Raw genomic sequence first — 23,613 nt, forward strand, 5'->3', positions numbered from 1 at the left:
CTATAGGCTAACTACAAAAACCATCCAAAGTTGATGTCAAATTATGAGATGGAAATAAATACGAATGAGGGGTAGCCTAACCTACAATTTCTAATTCTTTAAAAATTATTAAAGTTATACTTGCGGGAAGTCACGTGGGACCACTGATGGAGATGGTTGCCTAGAACTTGCCTTCCGATTGAATATATTTTAAGTTACAACGACGTGTAAAGTGTAGTATTACAAGTGTCCGCGCCTTCTCCCTCCCCTCATGGCGAATACGTCGAAGAGTAGAACAGCTAAACAAAAATAAACTATGCTAGCATGGCTAGTGGCGCTACATCCAAGACAGGGTCCGATGCAGCCAGTGTTCCCAGTCTTGCAACAGATGCTATAGCCGGACTTCGGGCTACTTTGGAGAAAACAATGCATGAGATGGCTCAGGTTAGTGTATACTTAAAGAGCTACAAGAGGACGTTTCCCAAGTTAAGAGAGTACAGGCTAAAACTAGCATGGACATTACGGCCATATATGAAAGACTGGATGAGGCAGACGGTCGAATTATGTACTGGGAAACTGAAAATACCAGGCTAGCCACTGAATTACAGAAAGGAGCAAAGCACTGTGAGGAGCTGGAGAGAGCCATGCAAAATGCAGAAAAAAAGGATAGACAATTGAATTTGAAGCTGGTTGGATTGAGGGAACATGAGGGGAACATTTGAGGGAGCTAACTCGTCAGCTCATTGATGTCGTGCTGGGAGTGAAGCTAGCTGACATTGAGCTACAGCGGGTGTATCGACCAGGGCCATTTCGGACGGATGAGGAGTCCCCTCCGCGACCGGTCGTTATGAGATTTCATTCTCTACTAGAGAGGGATCGACTGATGGCCGCCGCTAAGGGGAAATACAAGAGCAAGACTATGCTAAAATGGGAGGAGGCCAAGATCTCAATCTTTCCGGACGCGACAAAAGCTGTGGCTGAGAAGAGGAAATTCACTGACTTTCGGAAGAAACTTTACGCGATGGACATTCGATTTACACTCGCCTACCCAGCTACACTCTTCTTTACTTGGAAGGGGAAGAAAATGTATTTTGCAGACCACAAGAAAGCACTATTCCTTCACAAGGAGACAGAAGGCCCAGAGTGACTGCGGATAGGCTTGTTTTCTTAATGCAAACGGGCAGTCGCTGGATGACAGGTGTCGCAATAGTCTAGGGCTATCATGATTGCATAAGTGCTAGTTGGTCAGTGCTATTGGCTTGGAATTAACCCCTTTTTTCTGTTTTTCGTTTTTATCGAATGCAAGCCACTTTCAAAATACTTTTCATATATCTGCTGCTATTATCATTTGGTAATTACTTAGTAGCTAACAAGAATATGACCACAGATTGATTTTGGAAGTGACTCTGGTTTTGCTTTACATGTGTGGACCATTTCTGTTGATATAGGCTAGGGCTTACACATTTGGGTTTGGAGGGTTGAAAGGTAGTCATTGGATAAGCACCTCATGGACCAGATCAAGGGAGGGGTTTCCCCCATGGAGCTGGATGTACAGATTCCAAGGGGGACTATGGGCAAAGATAGGGTAGTAGTGTTATTTACCCTAGGTTCAAGTGCATGTTCATGTTGGAGTGTGTTGTTGTTTGACTTTGACAGTTTATCGTCTTTTGTTTTTGAAGATGCCGTCTCCCTTGTTTTTTTTTCTCTCCCATTGTCTCTAGTGGTGGGTGGTGGCAATATGCCATGAGGGAGCGTTACGTCTATGACTACACAGGGTAATGGTAAGTGTTTCCCCTACCATTATATTTGGGGGGCGCCCCTCCGCCCCCCCTGGAAGTTAATTGAGTTATTTTTTTAAATGTTTTTAATATAGCGTCAGATCCAAAAATAAGTCATTTAAGGTTACCTTTCCTATAAAACAGGTCTATAGCTTGCTCTTTTATTAAACAAAGTAAATGACCTTATGTTATTTATTTTATTTACGACGGCATGTCATTTCTGTCTACATGGTCGGTCGCCCCCTGCTGGGGAGTCCAGGTGCTGTAGGGTGAAGTGGAGGGCCATGTTAACTGCGTCGTCTACAGACCTGTTGGCTCTGTAGGCAAACTGCAGGGGGTCCAGGAAAGGGTCTGTGATGGCTTTGAGGTAGCACCAGGCGCTCAAAATACTTCATTACCACAAAGGTCAGGGCGACGGGTCTGTAGTCATTAAGTCCCGTTGGCCTTGGCTTTTTGGGCACAGGGATGATGGTGGAGGACTTGAGACAGGCTGGCACATGGCATGTCTCCAGGGAGGTGTTGAAGATGTTGGTTAACACCGGAGACTGCTGGTCAGCGCAGTGCTTGAGGGTGGCTGGAGAGACGGAGTCCAGAAGTGTGTTAACTTCACCCTAATGAATGGAGAGAGTTGTCACTGTATGCAGTGTCTTGGGATTCGTCTTACTCCAACTATCGATTACATGGTACAGGCTAATTTTTTTCCATTGCTTCAGCTTATAAAGGATAACCTGGACAAGTGGAAACTGACCAAACTTAGTTTATGAGGAAAAGTAAACACTATCAAAATGATAGTTGCTCCACAGGTGAATTACATATCCATGATGGTGCCATTGACTGTCCCAGAATCCATTTCTAAGCAGTACGATAAAATGATTAGAGACTTCCTGTGGAACGGCAAGAAGTCCTGTATAAAGCTTGAAAAGTTATAGACAACCAGAAACAAGGGAGGGTTGGCTTTGCCTAGTGTGGAGCTATACAGAACAGCTTTCGAAGTATTCAAAATGGCTAAGCACTGGGGTGGTGAGAGTTCAGCTCGGAGTTGGTTGGATATAGAGAGGGAACTGGTGTCTCCATTTGGGACTATTGAGGCTTTGTCACAAGTTGTTAAGAAGAAGCATCCAAACCCAATCCTGCAGTATTCTATGGAGACTTGGGCAAAAGTTCATAAGCAACTGCATATAATGTATTCATCCATATGGAATAACCCCCTCAATCAAAGTAGGAAATGAACCTTTTGTATGGGCCATCTGGCTGAATAAACGCATTAGTAGGATTAGTGACTTGTATGTTGATGGCCTGTTCCTGACGTTTGAAGAACTCAAACAAAAGTTCTATTTGACGGATAAAGCAGACTTCTGGAAATATTTACAGCTCAGGAGCAGTGTAAAGACTGATATATGCTTCTGCGTTTTTCGAAAAACGGACACATGGTAACGCCCTCGTCTCCGTGGAACGCCCTCTACGAACTCTCCGTCAGCCCTCGGAGAGCCCCGGAGAGCTCGACGTGCACCTCCTGAATTTTCTAACTATCCGTCGTGAGCGACGGAGAGCTACGGAGCTGTGATTGGTCAGTATTAAGAATCGCTTGCGGCGGGGGCGGGGTTGCCGGGATAAACAGGACGAACAGAATCCTTTGACCGCCATTGCTGTAAGTTTTCACAATTCATATTTCAGCTAAACAGTACATGTAAATCAGCATCTGAATTAAAATGTGACGAGAAATGGGCAGTGTAGTTGCTGAAAATGTGCGTATTTTATTGTTGAAACGGCTAATTTGTAAATTTGCTCCGACTTCTCAATAACCTAGGTAAATAAACACTACAAAAAACCGTTGCGCCACCTACTCTTCTGGCGGTGAATTGTTTTCAGCACCCACAGCCTACGGAGAACCATAAACGAAGTCTATCCGTCCGTATCCGTGCGTATCCGTGCGCCCGCCCATCCGTAAACGGAGACGCAGAAGCATATTTCGGCCTTTATTAGTCTTAACATCTCACTTGATAATGACACAAACAAGCTTCTCTGATATTTGAAGTTTCCTGAGCTTGTTCGTAATGCGGATAGTTTCTATGGTCATTCTAACCACTTAAGGATAATTTGGGAGAGGGACTTGAACTTAAACATTGAGGAACAGGCATGGGAAAAGGTGGTTTCCAATGCAGGGTGGCCGGTGAGGGATGCGATTAGCAAATTCACACATTATAAGGTTATTCACGGGTATTATTATACACCGGTCAAACTTAAAAAAATTTGATTAATAAAGGACAATCTGTGTTGGAAGTGTATGAACGTCACAGGCTCCTACCTCCATCTTTTGTGGGATTGCCCCCTGGTCTTTCCTTTTTGGAAACAAATCATTAAAACTATTGCAGATTGGTTAGCCACACCATTGCCAGAGTCTCCCCAGCTGTGTCTAAAGTGGAGTCCGCTCTGACACTAGCTGGGTTTATCACTGCAGTACGAATCGTTCTTAGACATTGGAAAAGCCAGGTAAGGCCTAGTTTTGCAGAATGGCTGAAGTCAGACACAGCCTCATTTGAAGATCTTATTGCAAGACTGAATGATGGTAGGGGTAAATTCTACCAAGTCTGGTGTCATTTCCTGCATTTTATTCAATTTGAACTGACTAGTGCCCCATAATTTATATTATTATCAAGCCTAAATCAAAATTAGCCAACACCCCCCCCCCCCTTCCTATTTTACTTATTATTAATGGTGTTACGGTCGTCGTTGTCTAAGGGGATATTAGTTGTCTGAAACCGATGCTAGGGCTAACAGCGGCGGGCCCCGACAGGTGAAACTGAGGAGAAGCAGGAAAACTCACCCCAGCCAGGTAGACTCCCACCCCGGTCTCCGGGACAGCTCAAGCTGCCGTTCCATTCGGCGAACAGCGCGTTCGTGGTTGGTAGTTGATCAGTTTGTATATAGATATCGGTACATTAAGCATGGCACTTACACAAAGAAAGGGTGGATAGGCAGCAGTTGGGAAACAACGCAGAGGGGAAACAGAAACCTAGGAGACAACCGGTCGGCACTGATGATTACTTCCACTCACAACAACTCTGAGGTTCCCCCATCTTTCCGCCATCCGGGAGTTCAAAAAGGTTAAACCCCTCCCCTTGATTACCTGGGCCCCAATCAGGACACAGGGCGTAGTCCCACTCCCCTCTCCATCACCACCATGTGCAAGGCTGCCGCGCCACTAAAGTGTTTTATTTAAAAGACACTCCCGAGAAAGGAATATGAACCTTTCTCTAACCGCTGCCACTAGGTGTGCATGTAACAATGGGTATGTGTTTTAATTGTGAGTTTTTGTTGTTGTTTTTCTATCTTTCTTGCCCAGATTGTGTTTGTTGCTGATACATGTTGTTAAATGGTGTGTTTCTCACATGGAAAACAATAAAAACGTTGATTATAAAAAATAAAAAAGTTATATTTATATTAACGTGAACACTGCTGATACAGTTCTGCAGCTACCTAACTAACCTTCTATCGGAACACACACAGCTAGATAACTTCTACGTTCATCAAGACTCAATAGTTTTCTGGCATCTCAGAAGTTGAAAGCTGGTTTCGCCAGATGATTGTCTGTGGCGACAGCTACGCTCTAATCCTTAAAATCCATCCAATCATTTATATTGGCCATATTGCGCCAAAGAATATTAGGAACTGACGAATTAGTTTAAGCAATTTTGGCTGTCCCCGACTAAGATTTTCTTTGGTCGACCAAGACTTGACTAAAACGTCTGAAAATCGACTAATCGAAATTTGAAATGCTTTTTTTTTTTTTCACAAAAACAAAAACGTACAAACATTTTCCCAATCTGACTCAATGGCTGCTGGACATTGCAGATTCAGCCGCTAATAGCTTACTAATAATAAGACTCGTATCACCAGTCCTGTTGTAACTGAATGCCGATGGTATTTAGTATCTCTTACAATGTAGTACTACAAATTACAAATATTGTTTGTTTAACATGCAAATCATCATAGCCCGCTTATCACTGCCTGAAAACTTGCACCATGCGAACTTACGTAGAAGCTGAGTGGGGAACGGTGCAACAGAGAAAGATTTTGTTGTCTTGGCCGGAGAAGATAATGTCATTCGATTTGGATGTGATTCTTATAATAGGCATATTCAATTTTCAACCCAGCGCGTTACCATGAGCGAAGTAGGGCTAGGCCAACTTACGTTTTTCAGGTGGTAGGCTTCATCATATTCAACGTCGAACTATGAAAAATAAACCGTTGATGGCAGAGTTTGCGTTCAACGATTTTCGAGTCACCCGGTACTTTGTAAATGTAAATGGACTTTAATGAAATGCTGCCATACCAAAGATTTCTTTGCCATTTTGACTAATAACACCGACAAAGTAGGCTATGGCAGAGTTTGTAGTTCGGCAGCCAATTGTGCTTGTGCCGTGTGCAAAATACCAAACCAAAACAAAGCGCAGATTAACGAAATGGAAAACACTAACACCTTTTCTTTTAAATTATATATTTTTAGAGTTGCTTTATTTGTCTTAAATAATATAATATACAATTTCTGTAGAACATTTTGTTAATTCAGCAATGATGACACAAGCGGGAATCAGATTTCACACTGCCATACGGCAGCTCGACTAAAAAAATATTAGTCGACTAAGAGCATATCGACCAGAAAATCGACTAGTCGACTGAGTGGGGACAGCCCTATTTGTCACCCACTTTGCCTGTTGCATTTTGTTAAGCGATCATTTAAAGGCAGGGTAGGCAATGTTGTTGAGAATCACTTTTGTCATATTTGCATCTTGATGGCAACCCATATAAAGATTTGACGGTAATATGAAATTGATCCTACATCTCTGGGCGTTGACAAGACTGTAATAAACACAACCAATCATTAATCCGTACCCTGACTAATGTTTGGACGGGCTATCTGTCTGTCTACCTACCTACCTACCTGCGGACACTCTTCCCCTTCACTCAATGAGCGTTACAACATTTTGTGGGAGTGGCTTTGAAGGGAGGGGGTGAGACATTTTGGTTTGAATGTGTCAAACCGAAGATAAAATAGCTAGCTTTGCATAACTTGCCTACACAATCTTTAATGGAGATGCAGTAGGTTAGAAACGTTTTGGCTTCATATTTGAGCTGTAAAGTCAACCAATCAGCCTGTGAAAGCAGGGTTCCCGCGGGGTCTTAAAAAGTCTGAACTTTAAATTTAAGGCCTTAAAACGTCTTAAAAAGACACAGATTTTCATCCGAGGTCTTAAATTTAATTTAGTAAGGTCTAACAAAAGGTTTTACCCTCGTTCATTTCCAGAATGCTGGCCGCAGGAAGTTATTACAAAATAGCAAAAAAAAGCAGCCGTTCCTGCCGTCATCCTCCTCAATGCCTGGTCCCTCCGGTCTCCAGCGCAATATCATCGCAGGTCCGTCGAACGACCTTCATGGTACTTTTGTATCAACTGACACGTCGAAAGCCAAAGTGCTTTGGATACTACACACGATGACTAAACATCACTCATTTAAAAAATGTATTGAAAAGGTCTTAAATTTTACTTACTGAAACCTGCAAGAACCCTGTGAAAGTCCAAAGGCTCAAAGAGTATTAGAAGACAAGAGGCGAGGCTCTGGTGTGTTTTTGACAATCGCTATTAGATGGCGCAAAGGTAGCGATGCCGCCATGTTGGACTGAGGTACAGTCAGAGTATAGAAGCACTTGCTGCTTCTATAAGAATGTAAGATCAACTTACCGGGCTCGGATAGCTTTCTTTTACCAGACATTTCCTCAGAAATTTATTTGTGCAATTTCTATCTGTAAAAAGTATATAGTTTATCCGAGGCTCATAGGATTTGCTGTGTATTTAATGTATTCTCTTATTAGTCTAATAATTAGTATAATTGTGTTATAAATCTTTTGGGGAGGGAGAGAGCACTCACAGAAATATTTAAGACTTGTTTTTAGATTTATGTAATTTAATTGCATATAGAATTTCCATTCATTTACATTACATAATTAGAATTAAACATATAAACTTAATATTATTTGTATATGTCAATATAATAAAACGTATTAGTTTGAAATGCATAAAAGCAGGTTCATGTTAATAAAGACTGTTTGAAATGCATTATAGGCAGGTTAACCTAATACATTTTATTTATTCAAAATAGATCATATGTATGTACTTTTTATTAATACCCAAAGGATTTTAAACATATGTTTAAATGTTTCTATCCACCCACAATAACTATAGAAAAATAAATCAGACACTTGTTGAATTGATCAATGTATTGCCATCAATGAGTAACAGATTACCAGATATGTGCATCTTTAGTAATTACACAATTTTCCAAAATTATATAGACATTATGTCGATAAATCCTGTCTGGACATGGTGTCCACAAATGAAAACATATCAAAATCAAATATTGTTAAGTATTTCACTTCCCACTTATTTAGTCTACGGAGCCCTTAAAGGGACATGGGTGAAAGAATTAGAGGTGGGAAGATTTCTCTTTTTTTTTTTTACATTTTTGACTGCTACAAATAGTTCTAATTAAACAATTTTCCAAAATAATGATATGTGGATAAATCCTCTCTGGTCATGCATTGTACACAAATTAAAACATATCAAAAATAAATATCGTAAAGTATTTAACTTCCCAGTTATTTAGTCTAAGGAGCCCTTTAGGGACATGGGTGAAAAACATTAGGAGGTGGGAAGATTTCTCATTTATTTTTCAAAAACCTTTTCTTTGACTGCTACAAATAGTTCTAATTAAACAAATTTCCAAAATTATATTGATATGTCAATAAATCCTCTCTGGTCATACAGTGTACACTAATGAAAACATATCAAAAACAGATATCGTAAAGTATTTCACTAGGGACATGGGTGAAAAAAATTCGAGGTGGCAAGATTTCTCATTTATTTATCAACTGGTGTGCTGTTTAAACCAACAAAAATAAATCTGCCACAAAAGAGAAAAAAAAGTTGTATTTTGTTATGAACAGTTTTTATCACTTAAGCAACTTAACTTTAAGTCCTTGGACTTTTGGTGACAGCTTTGTTGGGTCCAGTTCCATAATGATTTTCTGATAAAATTCAAATGTGGACTTCAGGAGCCGAGTGCATCAGCTGGGCGTAAAAAAGTTGTTCTTAACTCTTACGTCGGTCTTAGCTACGTCCGACTTTGTGATTTGAATTTACACCAAGTGCAGCAAGCTTGACAGACCACGGTCGTAGCTACGCCTGGTCTTAAGATGCGCGTCCTTGTGAAAATGCGAGTGTCGTTTGTTGCCAAGCAACACATTTAAGAGCCTATCCAAAGCGCACTCTATAGCTAGCCTATCTCCCTTCAAATCAAGCCATGGATAAAGAAAACCAAAAGAAAAATACATTTTACTGATGGAGAAATTAGGAAACTTAGAGTCGTATACTCATAATAGCGTGCTCACGGGAACATTTTATAATATCAACACAAACAAACAGAAACAATCAGCTTGGAAATCGATCACCAAAAGAATTAACAGTGGATTTGTGCGATTAATGCCCTTATGTTGCCTATAAACAAGACGCGCTGCATGTGCGATCAAACTGTTGTACATTATAATTACCATGGATATTAGTCCGATTTTCCAACTTACGCCTGCTCCACACTAGGCGTAAAATGTACACCCAGGTGCAACAGATAAAGGGCTTAAGTCTAACTGGTGCACTAGTCATAAATTGAAGTTGGTCGTAACTTTCAGTTCTACGTCGGACGTAGCGTTATGCCCAGGCGTACACCCAGCTGGTGCACTCGGCCCCAGGTCCTTGGGGTAGCTCAAGTTAAGGCTGTAGATAAGTCCAAAAAGCATGACACATCCCATGGTGACACTTGGGAGGTTAGGAATAACTGTCACACCTTCAAGAACCACGCCAGCAAAACACCCATTTCCTGGACTGGCACTCTGAACAGTGTAGATGCCCATGGTCATCTGCGCCAACTCTGCCTCACTGGAATCGATGTCCTGCAGGACAAACAGAAAAGAACTGTCAGTCACCTTGACCTTTGACCTCAAATCTTGCACTTGCACTTGTCTTGAAGGAATTTCTTATTTGGGTCAAACGGCCACTTGGACTTCGGAATTTGGTAGTCAAAGGTAAAGGTCACTGTGACCTCATGTCCATCCCACTCAGGAACGCAATCCCAGGAACGCCTGAAGGGAATTTCATCACACCTGGCACAAAGGAGAGTAGGCTAATGTACACTTACCATGTATTCTTTGACGAGCTTCTCCATGTCTTCATTGAGGTAGACGCTAAGGCTCCTCAGAACACAGTCACGCTTGATGTTTGTCTTCATTCTGAAGTAAGCATATCAGAATGGCAGTGTGAGATCTGATTCCCGCTTGTGTCATCATTGCTGAATTAACAAAATGTTCTACAGAAATTGTATATTATATTATTTAAGACAAATAAAGCAACTCTAAAAATATATAATTTAAAAGAAAAGGTGTTACTGTTTTCCCTTTCTTTAATCTGCGCTTTGTTTTGGTATTTTGCACACTGCACGAGCACAATTCGCTGCCGAACTACAAACTCTGCCATAGCCTACTTTGTCGGTGTTATTAGTCAAAATGGCAAAGAAATCTGTGGTATGGGGGTCCGTGTACTTTGCGGCCAATGGATTTTCGTTTTGAAATAAGAAAACCAAAATCTGGAAACGAGCTGTTTCCCGACTACCATTTAGAAAACGGAAAACAAAAAACGACCCATTTTCCATTTTCTGTTTTGATAATAGAAAACGGAAAACAAAAAAACAACCCGTTATCTGATTTTCTTTGATGTGCTTAACCCGTTAAGGAGTAGCGTCACACATATGTGATCGTTCGAAAGCGGGCCCCACAGAGTACCGTCACACGTGTGATTCTGAACATTCCAACCGACTATTTTCTGATAGACAACTATATGACAAACGCTATAGTATGGCTTAAAAATTTACAATTAGGAGGCTAACAAGTAACACTAGCAGGTAGTAGCATTGCTACGAGTATTATGCTAGGTTGCTAGGTAACGGAAGCTAACTAAAGCTAGCTAGCTTCCATTTAGGAAAAATAACCCACTCTGGTAGAAGCGTCGGTAATATTTAGAACTCACTCCTTAAAAGGTTAAACATGGAAATCAGGAATTAAAATAGTGTGTGGAAATCTTCTTTCTCAATTTTGCGTAGATTTTTGTGTTGTGACCCCGAAGTTGCTCCCACGAGCTTGAAAGTCACATATTCAGGATGTCAGCAGAGGGCGCAGAGCAGATGAACGATAAAATTGCTCGCAGAGCAATCGAGCCTCAATGCAAAATTGGATTACATCGGACACATTACGTTGTACACCAAATTTGAATATTTTTCTAAGAAAGTCAGCGACCGGATATATTTTATAAATTATAAGTGAGTCTCTTTGACTTTTGGGGAAATGGGCCATTTAATGAATTTTAAATGTTAGTTTGTTTTATGGACAATGCAACCATATTCGGAACCTGTACACACAATCCTCTGTTATCAAAAAAATATTTAGATTTAGATTTAGCATCACTAATATATGTATTATTACATTTACTGTAAAATAAAGTACAATCATTAATAAAAACATTTGGTAAAGTTGGTAAGGGTCTTATTCTTACATATAACAATGTGCTTTGAACTAACTGTAATAATGGTATCGGTATTGCTTTACAGATCTTGTTGTATTCTCTATAAGTACAGTTTAAATTATATTTGTCGAAGAAAGCTATATATTACAAAAGGTTACCAGACATCTATAACATCATTCACAAACACAATGCCCTTTTCATAACAATCATATTTAAACAATGATTTCCTATTGACAAATTTGTTAAGATAGAAATTTTTAGGCTCGAAATTTTTAAGCTCGAATTTTTGGGGGGGCTCGAATTTGAGCAACATGAATTTCCGAGTCTTGAATTTTTGGGTCAGGTTTTTTTTTTTTCATTGAAATATGTGAATTCGGTGTTGTTTAAATTATTCAAAGTATTCAATTCCTTTTAAAATTCAAAACATTATGTCACTGATTTGCTTCCATACAAATGGCAGCGCGCCCTCTGCTGACATCTTGAATATGTGACTGTCAAGCTCGTGGGAGCAACTTCCAGGTCACAACACTAAAATCTATGCAAAATTGAGAAAGGAGATTTCCACACACTATTTTAATTCCCGATTTCCATGTTTAAGCACATCAAATAAAATCAGATAACGGGTTGTTTTTTTGTTTTCCGTTTTCTATTATCGAAACAAAAACACGGAAAATTGGTAGTTTTCCTATTTCTAAATGGTAGTCGGGAAACAGATCTTTTCCCGATTTTGGTTTTCTAATTTCAAAACGAAAATCCATTGGCCGCAAAGTACACGGACCGGTTTAATTTCATTAAAGTCCATTTACATTTACAAAGTACCGGGTGACTCGAAAAACGTTGAACGCAAACTCTGCCGACAACGGTTTATTTTTCATAGTTCGACGTTGAATATGATGTAGCCTACCGCCTGAAAAACGTAAGTTGGCCTAGCCCTACTTCACTCATGCTAAAGCACTGGGTTGAAAAATGAATATGCCTATTATAAGAATCACATCTAAATCGAATGACATTATCTTCTCCGGCCAAGACAACAAAATCTTTCTCTGTTGCACTGTTCCCCACTCAGTTTCTACGTAAGTTCGCATGGTGCAAGTTTTCAGGCAGTGATAAGCGTGCTATGATGATTTGCATGTTAAACAAACAATATTTGTAATTTGTAGTACTACATTGTAAGAGATACTAAATACCATCGGCATTCAGTTACAACAGGACTGGTGATACGAGTCTTATTATTAGTAAGCTATTAGCGGCTGAATCTGCAATGTCCAGCAGCCATTGAGTCAGATCGGGAAAATGTTTGTACGTTTTTGTTTTTGTGAAGAAAAAGAAAAAGCGTTTCAAATTTCGATTAGTCGATTTTCAGACGTTTTGGTCAAGTCTTGGTCGACCAAAGAAAATCTTAGTCGGGGACAGCTCTATTACTGAAGCCTGAACTTCTCTGTCACATCAAAGAAAGTAGTTATTTCAAGAGCCAATTAATCCACAGTTGTTGGTATTCCGGATTCAATGGTTAGTTTCCTTGCATCATCTTCACCTCCAAAAAGGACTCTGATGGTAACACGTCCTGCCATCCTGCTTGCAGTGGCGGCTGGGAAGCCCCCGCAGCCCCCGCGAGGCGGGGGGGCCACCACGCCCCAAGGGCCCCGCCCTGCATAGCAAAAAACTAACAAAATAGGCCTGTATAAAAATATATATATTTATAAAAATTGAAAAAACTTTGAGGGCGCTCATTGAGAGCCCCAAGTTTCAACTTCCAGGTAAAGGAATACGGTAATGTAGGCAACGTAACAGATTTTCATGGCAAAAACGTCTTTTGCGTATCTTACGTGCACTACTACGCCATTACGCCTCTTGTCTTGAACGCGCAAATTTCAAAAATGCTTATAATTACGTTTTGCTAGATATTGGACGAGACATCAAATAAGAAAAGAATGAGTAAAAGAAAACATGCAAGCGGTGCTCTGAAGCGCAGCAGTAAACTGTTGTCAGAAAAAGCTTGAGCTAAACACCCGAAAATCACACAATTATTTAGACCAGCCAAAGAGGAAGCTATTGCCATCTCCACAGACGAAACACTTCAGCAGCAGCAGGTAGCTAGTAGCAGCACCAGCACGTCTTCACCAGTAACCAGCCTTTCCAACACAACGTCATCACTGGCACTGCCTGAGAACAGCAGTCATAGCCTTTCTTCTAATCTTTCTTCTCCCGAGCACAGAGACGTACATAGTTCATTTAGCACCAGTTCTCTTCCACCCTGTCCAGCCCATACAGAAGATGACAACCAGAGCAGCCGAGATTACCCCTCTTCCAAGTGATAGCTCCAGCGCCGAGTTCCCTACTGACAGGGCTCTTTTCCCTGTAGACATTGATGATGACAGCATCAAGAGATATGTAATAAATAAAGGGTTGTGTTAGCCAAAGGGACCATATCCTAGAGACAGTAAGGACAGGTGCTTTTCAGACGAACAGTACATCAAAAAAACTAAACATGGAAACAAGATTCTGCGTAGATGGATATGTTATTCACCAAAGATAGACTGTGTTTACTTGCAAGCCTTGTTGGCTTTTCATCAACAGACAGTGCAGATCACACCAGGTGGCATGGGCTGTGGGAATTAATGACTGGCAAGGTCTCTCAAGGAAAATCAAAGACCACGAATACAGTCTTTCTCATTTGGCTGCATGTGTCGCTTATGATACATGGAAAACGGACCACACCATTGATAAAGAGTTAGACTCCAATCTAAAAAAACAAGAAAACTTTTGGTCAGAGGTACTGACGAGAATAACAGACGTAACATTGATTCTGGCACTCTTGTAATTTGGCATTCAGGGGGCATCGGTAGAAAATAGGTGAAATAAAGAATGGTAATTTCTTGTCTGTTATTGAGCTTCTTGCGCGATATGACCCTGTACTGAAAGATTTACTCGAGAGGAAAAGTAAATTGAACTAGAGAGGGTACAATTTCTGGGGAAATTGTAGGGTGTGCTTGCTTGCGTCGGATGCACAGGGGTCCGTTTTTTAATGACATTTTTACAACTGATATTTCTGTATATTTTATATAAACATGCATACTTATTATTTATAAAGATTACATAGATTTAAAAGCATCTTTTTTTTGCTGCTCATTTACAACTCAAAATACGAGTGAAGTGTAGAATGAAATAGATGTCTTCTCATTTCCCCTGCAAGAGGCAGCCTCATAGTTGAATCAAAACGAATACATTTGGCAGACCGGTGTAAAAATTGACCTAATCTCTATGACTTAAACGTCCTTTTAAGTTTTTCCCTTCTCGTGATATTTACAGGCATTTAGCCTAATCATATTGCATTCATTCATGAATAAAGAACCCCCTTTGAAGGTTATTCTACGACGTTACTGGCAGTAGAAGATGGAATTGCGATTCAAACAGTACCATCTGCTAACTGAAAATATGCCCCCAAAAACGTAAATAAGCTTGACATTCATTTAGTGCAAAATCGCTCATTCATAAAAAGCTCACTGGTAGCAATCATTGTCAGTAACAACGCAAAATGCGATATAGCCCTGTGTGGAGAAGCTTCCCCGGTAAATTGTACTACTACAGCACAGTACTGTAGACTACGGCTGTGTTCGTCTTGGTAGCGATTGCGTTGGTTGAATTGGATTTAACGTTCCGTTGTACGGTTTAGGCTGAAATTAATTATTTTCATGAACAGATTGACAAAGTTTAGGCTGTGGCAATGAAGTTCAGGTTAGTAGTCAGATAGTTTCAACTATTGAAAGACTTTTGATTTAAGTAAGGGGAGTGCCGAACATGTTCTGTTGCCGTTTGACTTCCTAAACAGCTGTGTAGATGTTTTTGTAGTGTGCCTCGCGTAGGCTACAGCGTTGCAGTGAGCAACACTGGTTTGAAACCACAGGTAATGATAATTTCACCAACAAATCGTTTACTTGTAATGTAATGTCATAATAAATCCTACAACAAAAATGTATTTGTGAGGAATGTTTATTTTAACGATTGAAAACAGATGCATCATAGACCACTGTAGTATGTGTTGCCCGGGCAACAGAGGCTAATGTCCTGATGCTAATGCTTCAGTGAAATAGTAGACTACTGTTTCCGAAAGTAGATGTACTTCCTTAATAATATCATCTTATATTGTACATTACACATCACAATTGTCTTTCATATCACAAAGTAAAATGAGCAAATAGTTATCACCCAGGCCTCTTTGCTTGTGGCGTTTCTGCAGCTGCCTTGCAGTAAAGCAGTTAGCCTAGCTATCTCCCAGAAGTTAATGAGCTGCTAAACTAATGTTTTTACTAGTCCGACTCCCTCACCGCTCAGCCACCTGACTCCCTTAGTAGCGTTAGTGACTGTGGCTAGCAAGTTAGCCACCGTTAGCTTCAATTTACGCCACAAAAATGTAATTTCTACTTAAACCATGCAACGGAACGTAAATACAAATACAAGCAACTCAATCGCTACCAAGATGCAACTTTTGACACCTAGGTTGTCTATGTAGTCCACATATTGACTGAGGCTTAGGTGGGCAAAAATAAATAATAATAACTAGAGAGGGTAAAATTTCTGGGGAAATTGTAGGGTGTGCTTGCTTGACATTTATTTAGTGGAAAATCGCTCATTCATAAAAAGCTCACTGGTAGCGATCATTGTCAGTAACAACGCAAAATGCGATATAGCCCTGTGTGGAGAAGCTGCCCCGGTAAATTGTACTACTACGGTACAGTACTAGACTACTGCTGTGTTCGTCTTGGTAGCGATTGCGTTGGTTGAATTGGATTTAACGTTCCGTTGTACGGTTTAAGCTGAAATTAATTATTTTCATGAACAGATTGACAACGTTTAGGCTGTGGCAATGAAGTTCAGGTTAGTAGTTAGATAGACTTTTGATTTAAGTAAGGGGAGTGCCGAACATTTTCTGTCGCCGTTTGACTTCCTAAACAGCTGTGTACTGTAGCTAGATGTTTTTGTAGTGTGTCTCGCGTAAGCTACAGCGTTGCAGTGAGCTACACTGGTTTGAAACCACAGGTAATGGTAATTTCACCAACAAATCGTTTACTAATGTCAGAATAAATCCTACAACGAAAATGTATATGTGAGGAATGTTTATTTTAACGATTGAAAACAGATACATCATAGACCACTGTAGTATGTGTTGCCCGGGCAACACAGGCTAATGTCATGATGCTAATATTTCAGTGAAATAGTAGACTACTGTTTCCGAAAGTAGATGTACTTCCATAATAATATCAGCTTATATTGTACATTACACATCACAATTGTGTGTCATATCACAAAGTAAAATGAGTAAATATTTATCACCCTGGCCTCTTTGCTTGTGGCGTTTCTGCAGTTGCCTTGCAGTAAAGCTATAGTTAGCCTAGCTATCCCCCAAGTTAACAGATGCGAAACGAATGTTCTGCCAAAGGTAGTCACGCGTGTTTTCGTCATTAATAAATACTCATGGTCACCATTCCTGTGCTAGAATTGATGCATATACCCAAGAATAATTTGCTGATCTACTCGCCACCCTCATGTTGCTTTTATAACGTGCATTTATCAGATGGCAAATTAAGGCAAAAGCGGGTAATACATTTCCAATATGCACTATGTACTTTTATAAGTATACAATGAATTGAAATAATATACAAATGAGACCTGCATGCATGACTCCTACAAGTTAACCCTTGTGTTATCTTCGGGTCATTCTGACCCATCAGTCATTGTGACCCACCGTCGTATTGCGACAAATTTACCTTGTACAAAAACAAAGTGAAGCATTTTCTTTTAACTGTCGGGCTGTCTCAGACCCCCCACATTGGAATGGTTAAAAGAAAATTATTTTTATTTGTTTTTGTATTGGGTAAAATTGGGTAAACACAACGATGGTTCGTTATGAACCTTTGGGTCATGTGACCCGAAGGCAGCACGAGGGTTAAAGACAGGATGCAGAAACAACCATCTAAAGGATGTTTCTGAAAGTAGATGTGGGCCTACTTCCTTAATAATATCAGCTAATATTGTACATTACATTTCACAATTGTGTTTCACATCACAAAGTAAAATGAGTAAATGGGTATCACCCTGGCCTCTTTGCTTGTGGCGTTTTTGCAGCTACCTTGCAGTAAAGCTATAGTTAGCCTAGCTATCCCCCAAGTTAACAGATGCAAAACGAATGTTCTGCTACAGGTAGTCACGCGTGTTTTCGTGATGTTAGTAACGTCAGTGACTGTGGCTAGCAAATTAGAAACCGTTAGCTTCACTTTTCGCCACAAAAACTTAACTTGAGCCTAAACCATGCAAAAAACAAGCAACTCAATCGCTACCAAGACGAAACTTTTGACACCTAGGTTGTCTATGTAGGCCAAATATTGACGAAGATTTAGGGGGGCAAAAAGAAATAATAATAATATATATGTGAGAGAAGAAAGGTTGTGCCCTTGCCGAAAGCAAAGCACTCCCAATTATCTGAGCCACACAATTCAAAATGAACTGATTGCACTACTGTCCCAAAAAGTACAGGAAGAAATTGTCACTGAAATCAAGCAGGCTGAATTATATTCAGTTATCATGGACACGACTCAAGATATCACAAAGGTTGACCAACTAAGTCAAGTGTTTAGATATGTTACAGTGGAGATGAAAAGGAACAACCGACTGAGGTTAAAATAAACTAGAGTTTTCTGGGATTTCAAAGCGTGAAAGATCAAAGTGCCTCAGGTATTGAAAAACAAATAACTGGACTGATAGAAAGTCTTGGAATATCAGTGAACAAATGCCGTGGCCAGGGCTACGATGGCGCAAGTACAATGAGTGGCGCTTACTCCGGTGTCCAAAAGCGCATTTCAGACAGAACGCCAGATGACGTATATGTCCACTGCGCTGCTCATAACCTAAACTTGGTTTTAAACAATGCTTGTCAAAAGATACCAGAGATAAGGGCCTATTATGACACTGTACAGAAGATCTATGTGTTTTTTAGTGAAAGCATCAACCGGTGGAAGCTATTGGAGAACCATCTTTCCAAACCTACTCTTAAAAAACTGTGCCCTACGCGTTGGGCATCCAGATACGATGCCATTAAATCATTACGCTTCCGATACAAAGAGGTAATGCAGGCGCTGAGTAAAATTAAAATGCTGTCTAAGAAACCAGAAGAACGCACTGAGGCATCGGGCATACAAAAGGCAATGGAGACATTTGAATTTGTGCTTATGACAGTAGTACAGTCGAAATTACTGGAGACAGTTAATGCTGCTTCACAAGCTCTCCAGAAGAAAGACATGGACCTGCTTCATGCAGCAAGCCTGTTAAGAAAATTAAAATGCCTCTACTTTGCTCTAGACGGCTCTACTTTGCTCTCGACGAAGGCGGTCGCATTTTTCTCTCCTCCCCTCCCTGACCTTCCCTGCTTGGCTGTGTCTTGTCTTGTCTCAAGATACTCTCTCATCATCACTCTCCGAAACTAGAAGCATGGAATTAATTAGCTGGTCTCTCAATGCTATTGACACCATCTTCTCGAAGAGAAGCTCGGGTTCGGGGGAACCCAACTGTCCGGACGGGACGTTCGCAGCTGGCTACACGATGGACGCGTGGGAGAATTGGCGTGTCGTGTGTCTAGCGGCGCTTTCCGTGGAGGACGTTGAAGACATCTTCATATTCGGAACCATGATTACAGGCTTTCTGCTGTTTGGAATAGGCGCTGGCTTTGTATATCGGAAAATCAAGGAAACGGCTGCTGCCATCAAAAGCCCCGTTAGGCTGCCCGATATGATTGATGCGGTGGGCAGAGTTGTTGGAGCTCAGACTGTGAACTTACAACGCAGCATTGATTACAACAGGGATAAGTTTGCGGCTCTGCTAAGGAAGATGGAGGACATGGAGACCTTCCTGAAGGGTGGACGTGAAAATTGAGTTGCAGCTACTCGTCAATACAACTACCCCAATCTTATCCACTTTTGGCCCTGTAACCAGCACATGCCTTGGCCAAGGCCGTCGCTGGAAAACAACTCCCCTGGAGAGCGCTGAAGCGAGACTATCTTGCTCCTCCCTCCCCCCCCCACCGACATCTGTGGTTTGGTCTCTTCCCGGGTCATGACCAAGGATGTCTCCTGGCCAACACAATCTGCATAGGGAGAATCGGACTGATTGTGGCCTAGGTCGAGGGCGCCAACCCAGACCTACTCACACATTAACTTTCACCTACTACAGATATCACCACCCCCCCACCCCCATCCAACGCCTTCGCCTGCTTGTTTCCCCAGGGTGGCTGGCGGGTCTGTGTCCAGCGCCTACCATGGCTGCAGGTCCAGATGCTGCTTGTCTACCCCCCCCCCACTCCCCGTTGCAAGTCACGTGTTTTTCTAAATGTTGTTGTGCTTATGTGCTGAGGTTTTTGTCTGTTCCCACACTGTACTCCTCTAGGAACCTTTTTCTTTCCTCCTCTCTCCTCATGTTATGCTGTAACTTTCTAGTTGGTGCCGAAAATGGCTGCCTAGGTAGGCTCTCCTGCCAAAGTAAATTCCTTGTCTGTGCAAACTTTCATGGCAAATAAAAACCAATTCTGATTCTGAAGAAACGCAATCGACACACTGACCAAGCTCATGGGGGAGTATGAAGACATCAAGGCAACAGCGCAAACCCTAGCAGTATCATGGGGCACCAGCACTTCTTTTAACAAAAAGCGTGCACGGCGTACAAAAAGGCACTTCGATGAACTCAGTGAAGACCAACGGCTTCAGAATGCAGAGGAATACTTCAAGATGTCTGTGTTCTACGCTACTGTTGACATTGCCACCACACAACTTGGACGCCGGTTTAGAGGAATGTAAGAAATTGCAAACCGCTTTCAATTTCTGAGCCCTAAAGAACTGTTGTTAGTGAAAGATGATGATCTATACTCATTGGCCAATTTATTGGCAGTGCAATATTCAGATGACCTGTCCTCAGACTTTCCTTTACAGTTACTCTCTTTCCGTAACGTGCTGAGGCCAGCAATTGAGGAGAGCAGCTCAATTAAAGATATCACTCAGTTGCTTTATGTGAAACACCACTCTCTTCTTTCTAGTTTCCCCAAAGTTGCTACAGCACTAAAGATCTTTTTGACCGTACCTGTGACAGTGGCTTCTGCCGAGAGGTCATTTTCAAAGCTGAAAATAATAAAGAACTATCTAAGACGCAATATGTCCCAAGAAAGACTGTCAAGGTTGGCAGTACTCAGCATCGAAAACAGACGGGCCCGCAACCTCGATCTAAAAGGTGTGGTTAAACAGTATGCACAAGAAAATGCACGGCGATCCCTTAACATTTTAAAATAACACTCCCGGAATGATGCTACAGTAGTTTTATTTTGTGTTAGCCTACTTTCAAATATGAACAAATCAAATGTAATTACTGGGGCTTTGTTAAGCAAGATGACCCAATTTTGTTATTTATTATTTATTTAATATAATTATTATAATTTGGCACGTTTCGCCCTTACCTTTTAAGCAGACACGTTAAAACTTTACAACGTTCACTGAGTGAAGGACCAATAAGTTGCTAGCATTATTCTTTTTGTCTACAATAAATATACTTACTTATTGTCAAGAATAAATGTTTTCCTTTCCCACCATTGATTGTGTGTTACTTCGCGGTGCTAATATCCTTGGTGCTGAACTATCAGATGGCAAATATGCAGTTTTGCTGACGCAATTGTGCTTTTGTCATTTTTAAACTTTTGTATTTCTCTCACATTGCTGAATACAGGCTATAGTTAAAGGTAGACAGCAATCAGTATATTGGCAGTGGTATAAGATAATAGATGGAGATACATTTTGAGTTGCCTCTGCAAAGTCCCTGCCGCCACTGCCTGCTTGGTTAATCTATAGAGCAAATACAAACACACCAAAAGGACTGGTATTAGGGATATTACAAAGTTATGACTAGGTAGCCAATTATAAATATTAACATTATTACAAGCAGCTCAGACAACATCACCATGTTTTGCATCTGAGAAGAGTTATATAAATGTACATTGCTACATGCTATTAAGTTGAAGTAGCTAACACTTTTGTTGAACGGCTGAACAGTAAGCTATAGCAAGCCATTTGAACAGCACTCCCTGGTCACAGTTTTTAAAAGGTTGTCACCAATTTTGGTACAACACCAAAAGTAAATTTGCGTTCATGGCATAAGCTGCTAGCTCATCTATTCTTTGGGTGTGCTCAACAGGGCCGGATCCAGGGGGTACAGAGTATTAATGTTTTTTCCTGTGGTCATCCAAAATCAAACCTTTGATGATGATGTGCCTCTTCAGTGTTACCATACGTTTGTATCCAACAGTGTAGGCTGAAAGTGGATAGCAATCAGTCAGCTCTTCAAGCTGAACCAGGGCAACCTCTCTACCTGGTGACAAAGTCAACTGAAAGGCCCTAAAATGATCTCTATACCAAGCACAAAATAAACGAACAATAAAACTCAACTCATCTCCCATTATGCACATTTGGAGAATTTCTGCAAATTCAGGCATTCCAGCAGTTGAACCACATGCCATTCCATTTCTGTAATTTATTCCTCTAGTGGTGACATTGTTTTGCAAGATTAACTTGACTGATACCTGGATACTTTTGCCTGAGAGCCAACACAACTTCCTTACTCAAAACATCAACCTGGATTGTGGAGATATTTGCAACTTCCAAATTCGATGTCCTAAGACTGGATGAATGGATGTGATAACTGATGAATTGTTGGTGTTTTGCTGCCAGTGAGAGTGCAATATAGCTGAAATTATTTGTGTGTCGGGCAACTTGTTTAAAAAAAGCTATGTTTTGCTTCGAATCGTCCATACACCTACAAGTAGACCAAAGCACCTAATCAAGTGTGGATAATGCTCAAGATAGTGGTGTTTAGGTTTCACTGTTACACCTGGGTCAAGTTCAAGTAGTCTCTGTCTGTGCTCAGACACTTTGACATCAGAATGAACAGGTGCCACAGCTAACTCTACAATTTCCTTCAGATCTAGTATAACTTTCCAAGCAAGCTCATCCTCTGGTATCAAGTCTCCTATTGGAAATGGAAGCAAACGTATTAAGCTCCAATTCTCATGAGCATTGCCACCTATTGTCTTTTTTAAAGAATAGCTTTGTGGTATTATGTGAGAACGTTTTTTTTTTGGTTGTGCTCAAGCCTTCGGCGAGAGCACAACCTTTGTTCTCTCACATATATATTTATTATTGTTTATTTTCGCCCCCTAAAACTCAGTCAATATTTGGCCTACATAGACAACCTAGGTGTCAAAAGTTTCGTCTTGGTAGCGATTGAGTTGCTTCTATTGGGATTTACGTTCCGTTGCATGGTTTAGGCTCAAGTTACGTTTTTGTGGCGAAAAGTGAAGCTAACGGTGGCTAATTTTCTAGCCACAGTCACTGACGTTACTAACGTCACTAACGTCACGAAAACACGCGTGACTACCTTTGGCAGAACATTCGTTTCGCATCTGTTAACTTGGGGGATAGCTAGGCTAACTATAGCTTTACTGCAAGGCAGCTGCAGAAACGCCACAAGCAAAGAGGCCAGGGTGATAACTATTTACTCATTTTACTTTGTGATATGACACACAATTGTGATGTGTAATGTACAATATAAGCTGATATTATTAAGGAAGTACATCTACTTCCGGAAACAGTAGTCTACTATTTCACTGAAGTATTAGCATCATGACATTAGCCTGTGTTGCCCGGGCAACACATACTACAGTGGTCTATGATGTAGCGTTATCTGTTTTCAATCGTTAAAATAAACATTCCTCACATATACATTTTGTAGGATTTATTCTGACATTAGTAAACGATTTGTTGGTGAAATTACCATTACCTGTGGTTTCAAACCAGTGTACTGTAGCTCACTTCAACGCTGTAGCCTACGCGAGACACTACACAAACATCTACACAGCTGTTTAGGAAGTCAAACGGAACATGAAAAATGTTTTCCAACTTCAATAAAATTTAGCATATTTTTTGTTCTATAACGTTTGGAAGGTCATCTGAAGTATCAACATCACTATCTGCATCTGACGTACCAAAATATATGTCTGAAGATGAGGGTCTGTCATCTGCAGGAGTGCCAGATTGCTTCACTTGAGCAGTGACTTTAACCACACCTGCTTTAAAGTCTTTTAGGGTGTGGGGATTATGTTTTCGTTGTTTGTGCGAGTTAAACGTACCATATATGTTTGTCTGATACAGACA

At 40.7% G+C, this 23,613-nt stretch overlaps 1 protein-coding gene across 1 annotated transcript in view; it reads left to right on the plus strand.

The window, feature by feature from the left end:
- Positions 1-272: 272 nt before the first annotated feature.
- csrnp1b (cysteine-serine-rich nuclear protein 1b) overlaps positions 273-23,613 on the plus strand; it is a 38,005-nt gene continuing 14,664 nt past the window's right edge. The window contains exon 1 of the mRNA XM_067252146.1: positions 273-1,760. Coding sequence (XP_067108247.1) covers positions 1,742-1,760 — 19 coding nt within the window. The 5' untranslated portion in view covers positions 273-1,741. The remainder of the gene's footprint in view (positions 1,761-23,613) is intronic.

The sequence above is a fragment of the Osmerus mordax genome, chromosome 15 (genome assembly GCF_038355195.1).
Source record: "Osmerus mordax isolate fOsmMor3 chromosome 15, fOsmMor3.pri, whole genome shotgun sequence".
Lineage (NCBI taxonomy): Eukaryota > Metazoa > Chordata > Actinopteri > Osmeriformes > Osmeridae > Osmerus > Osmerus mordax.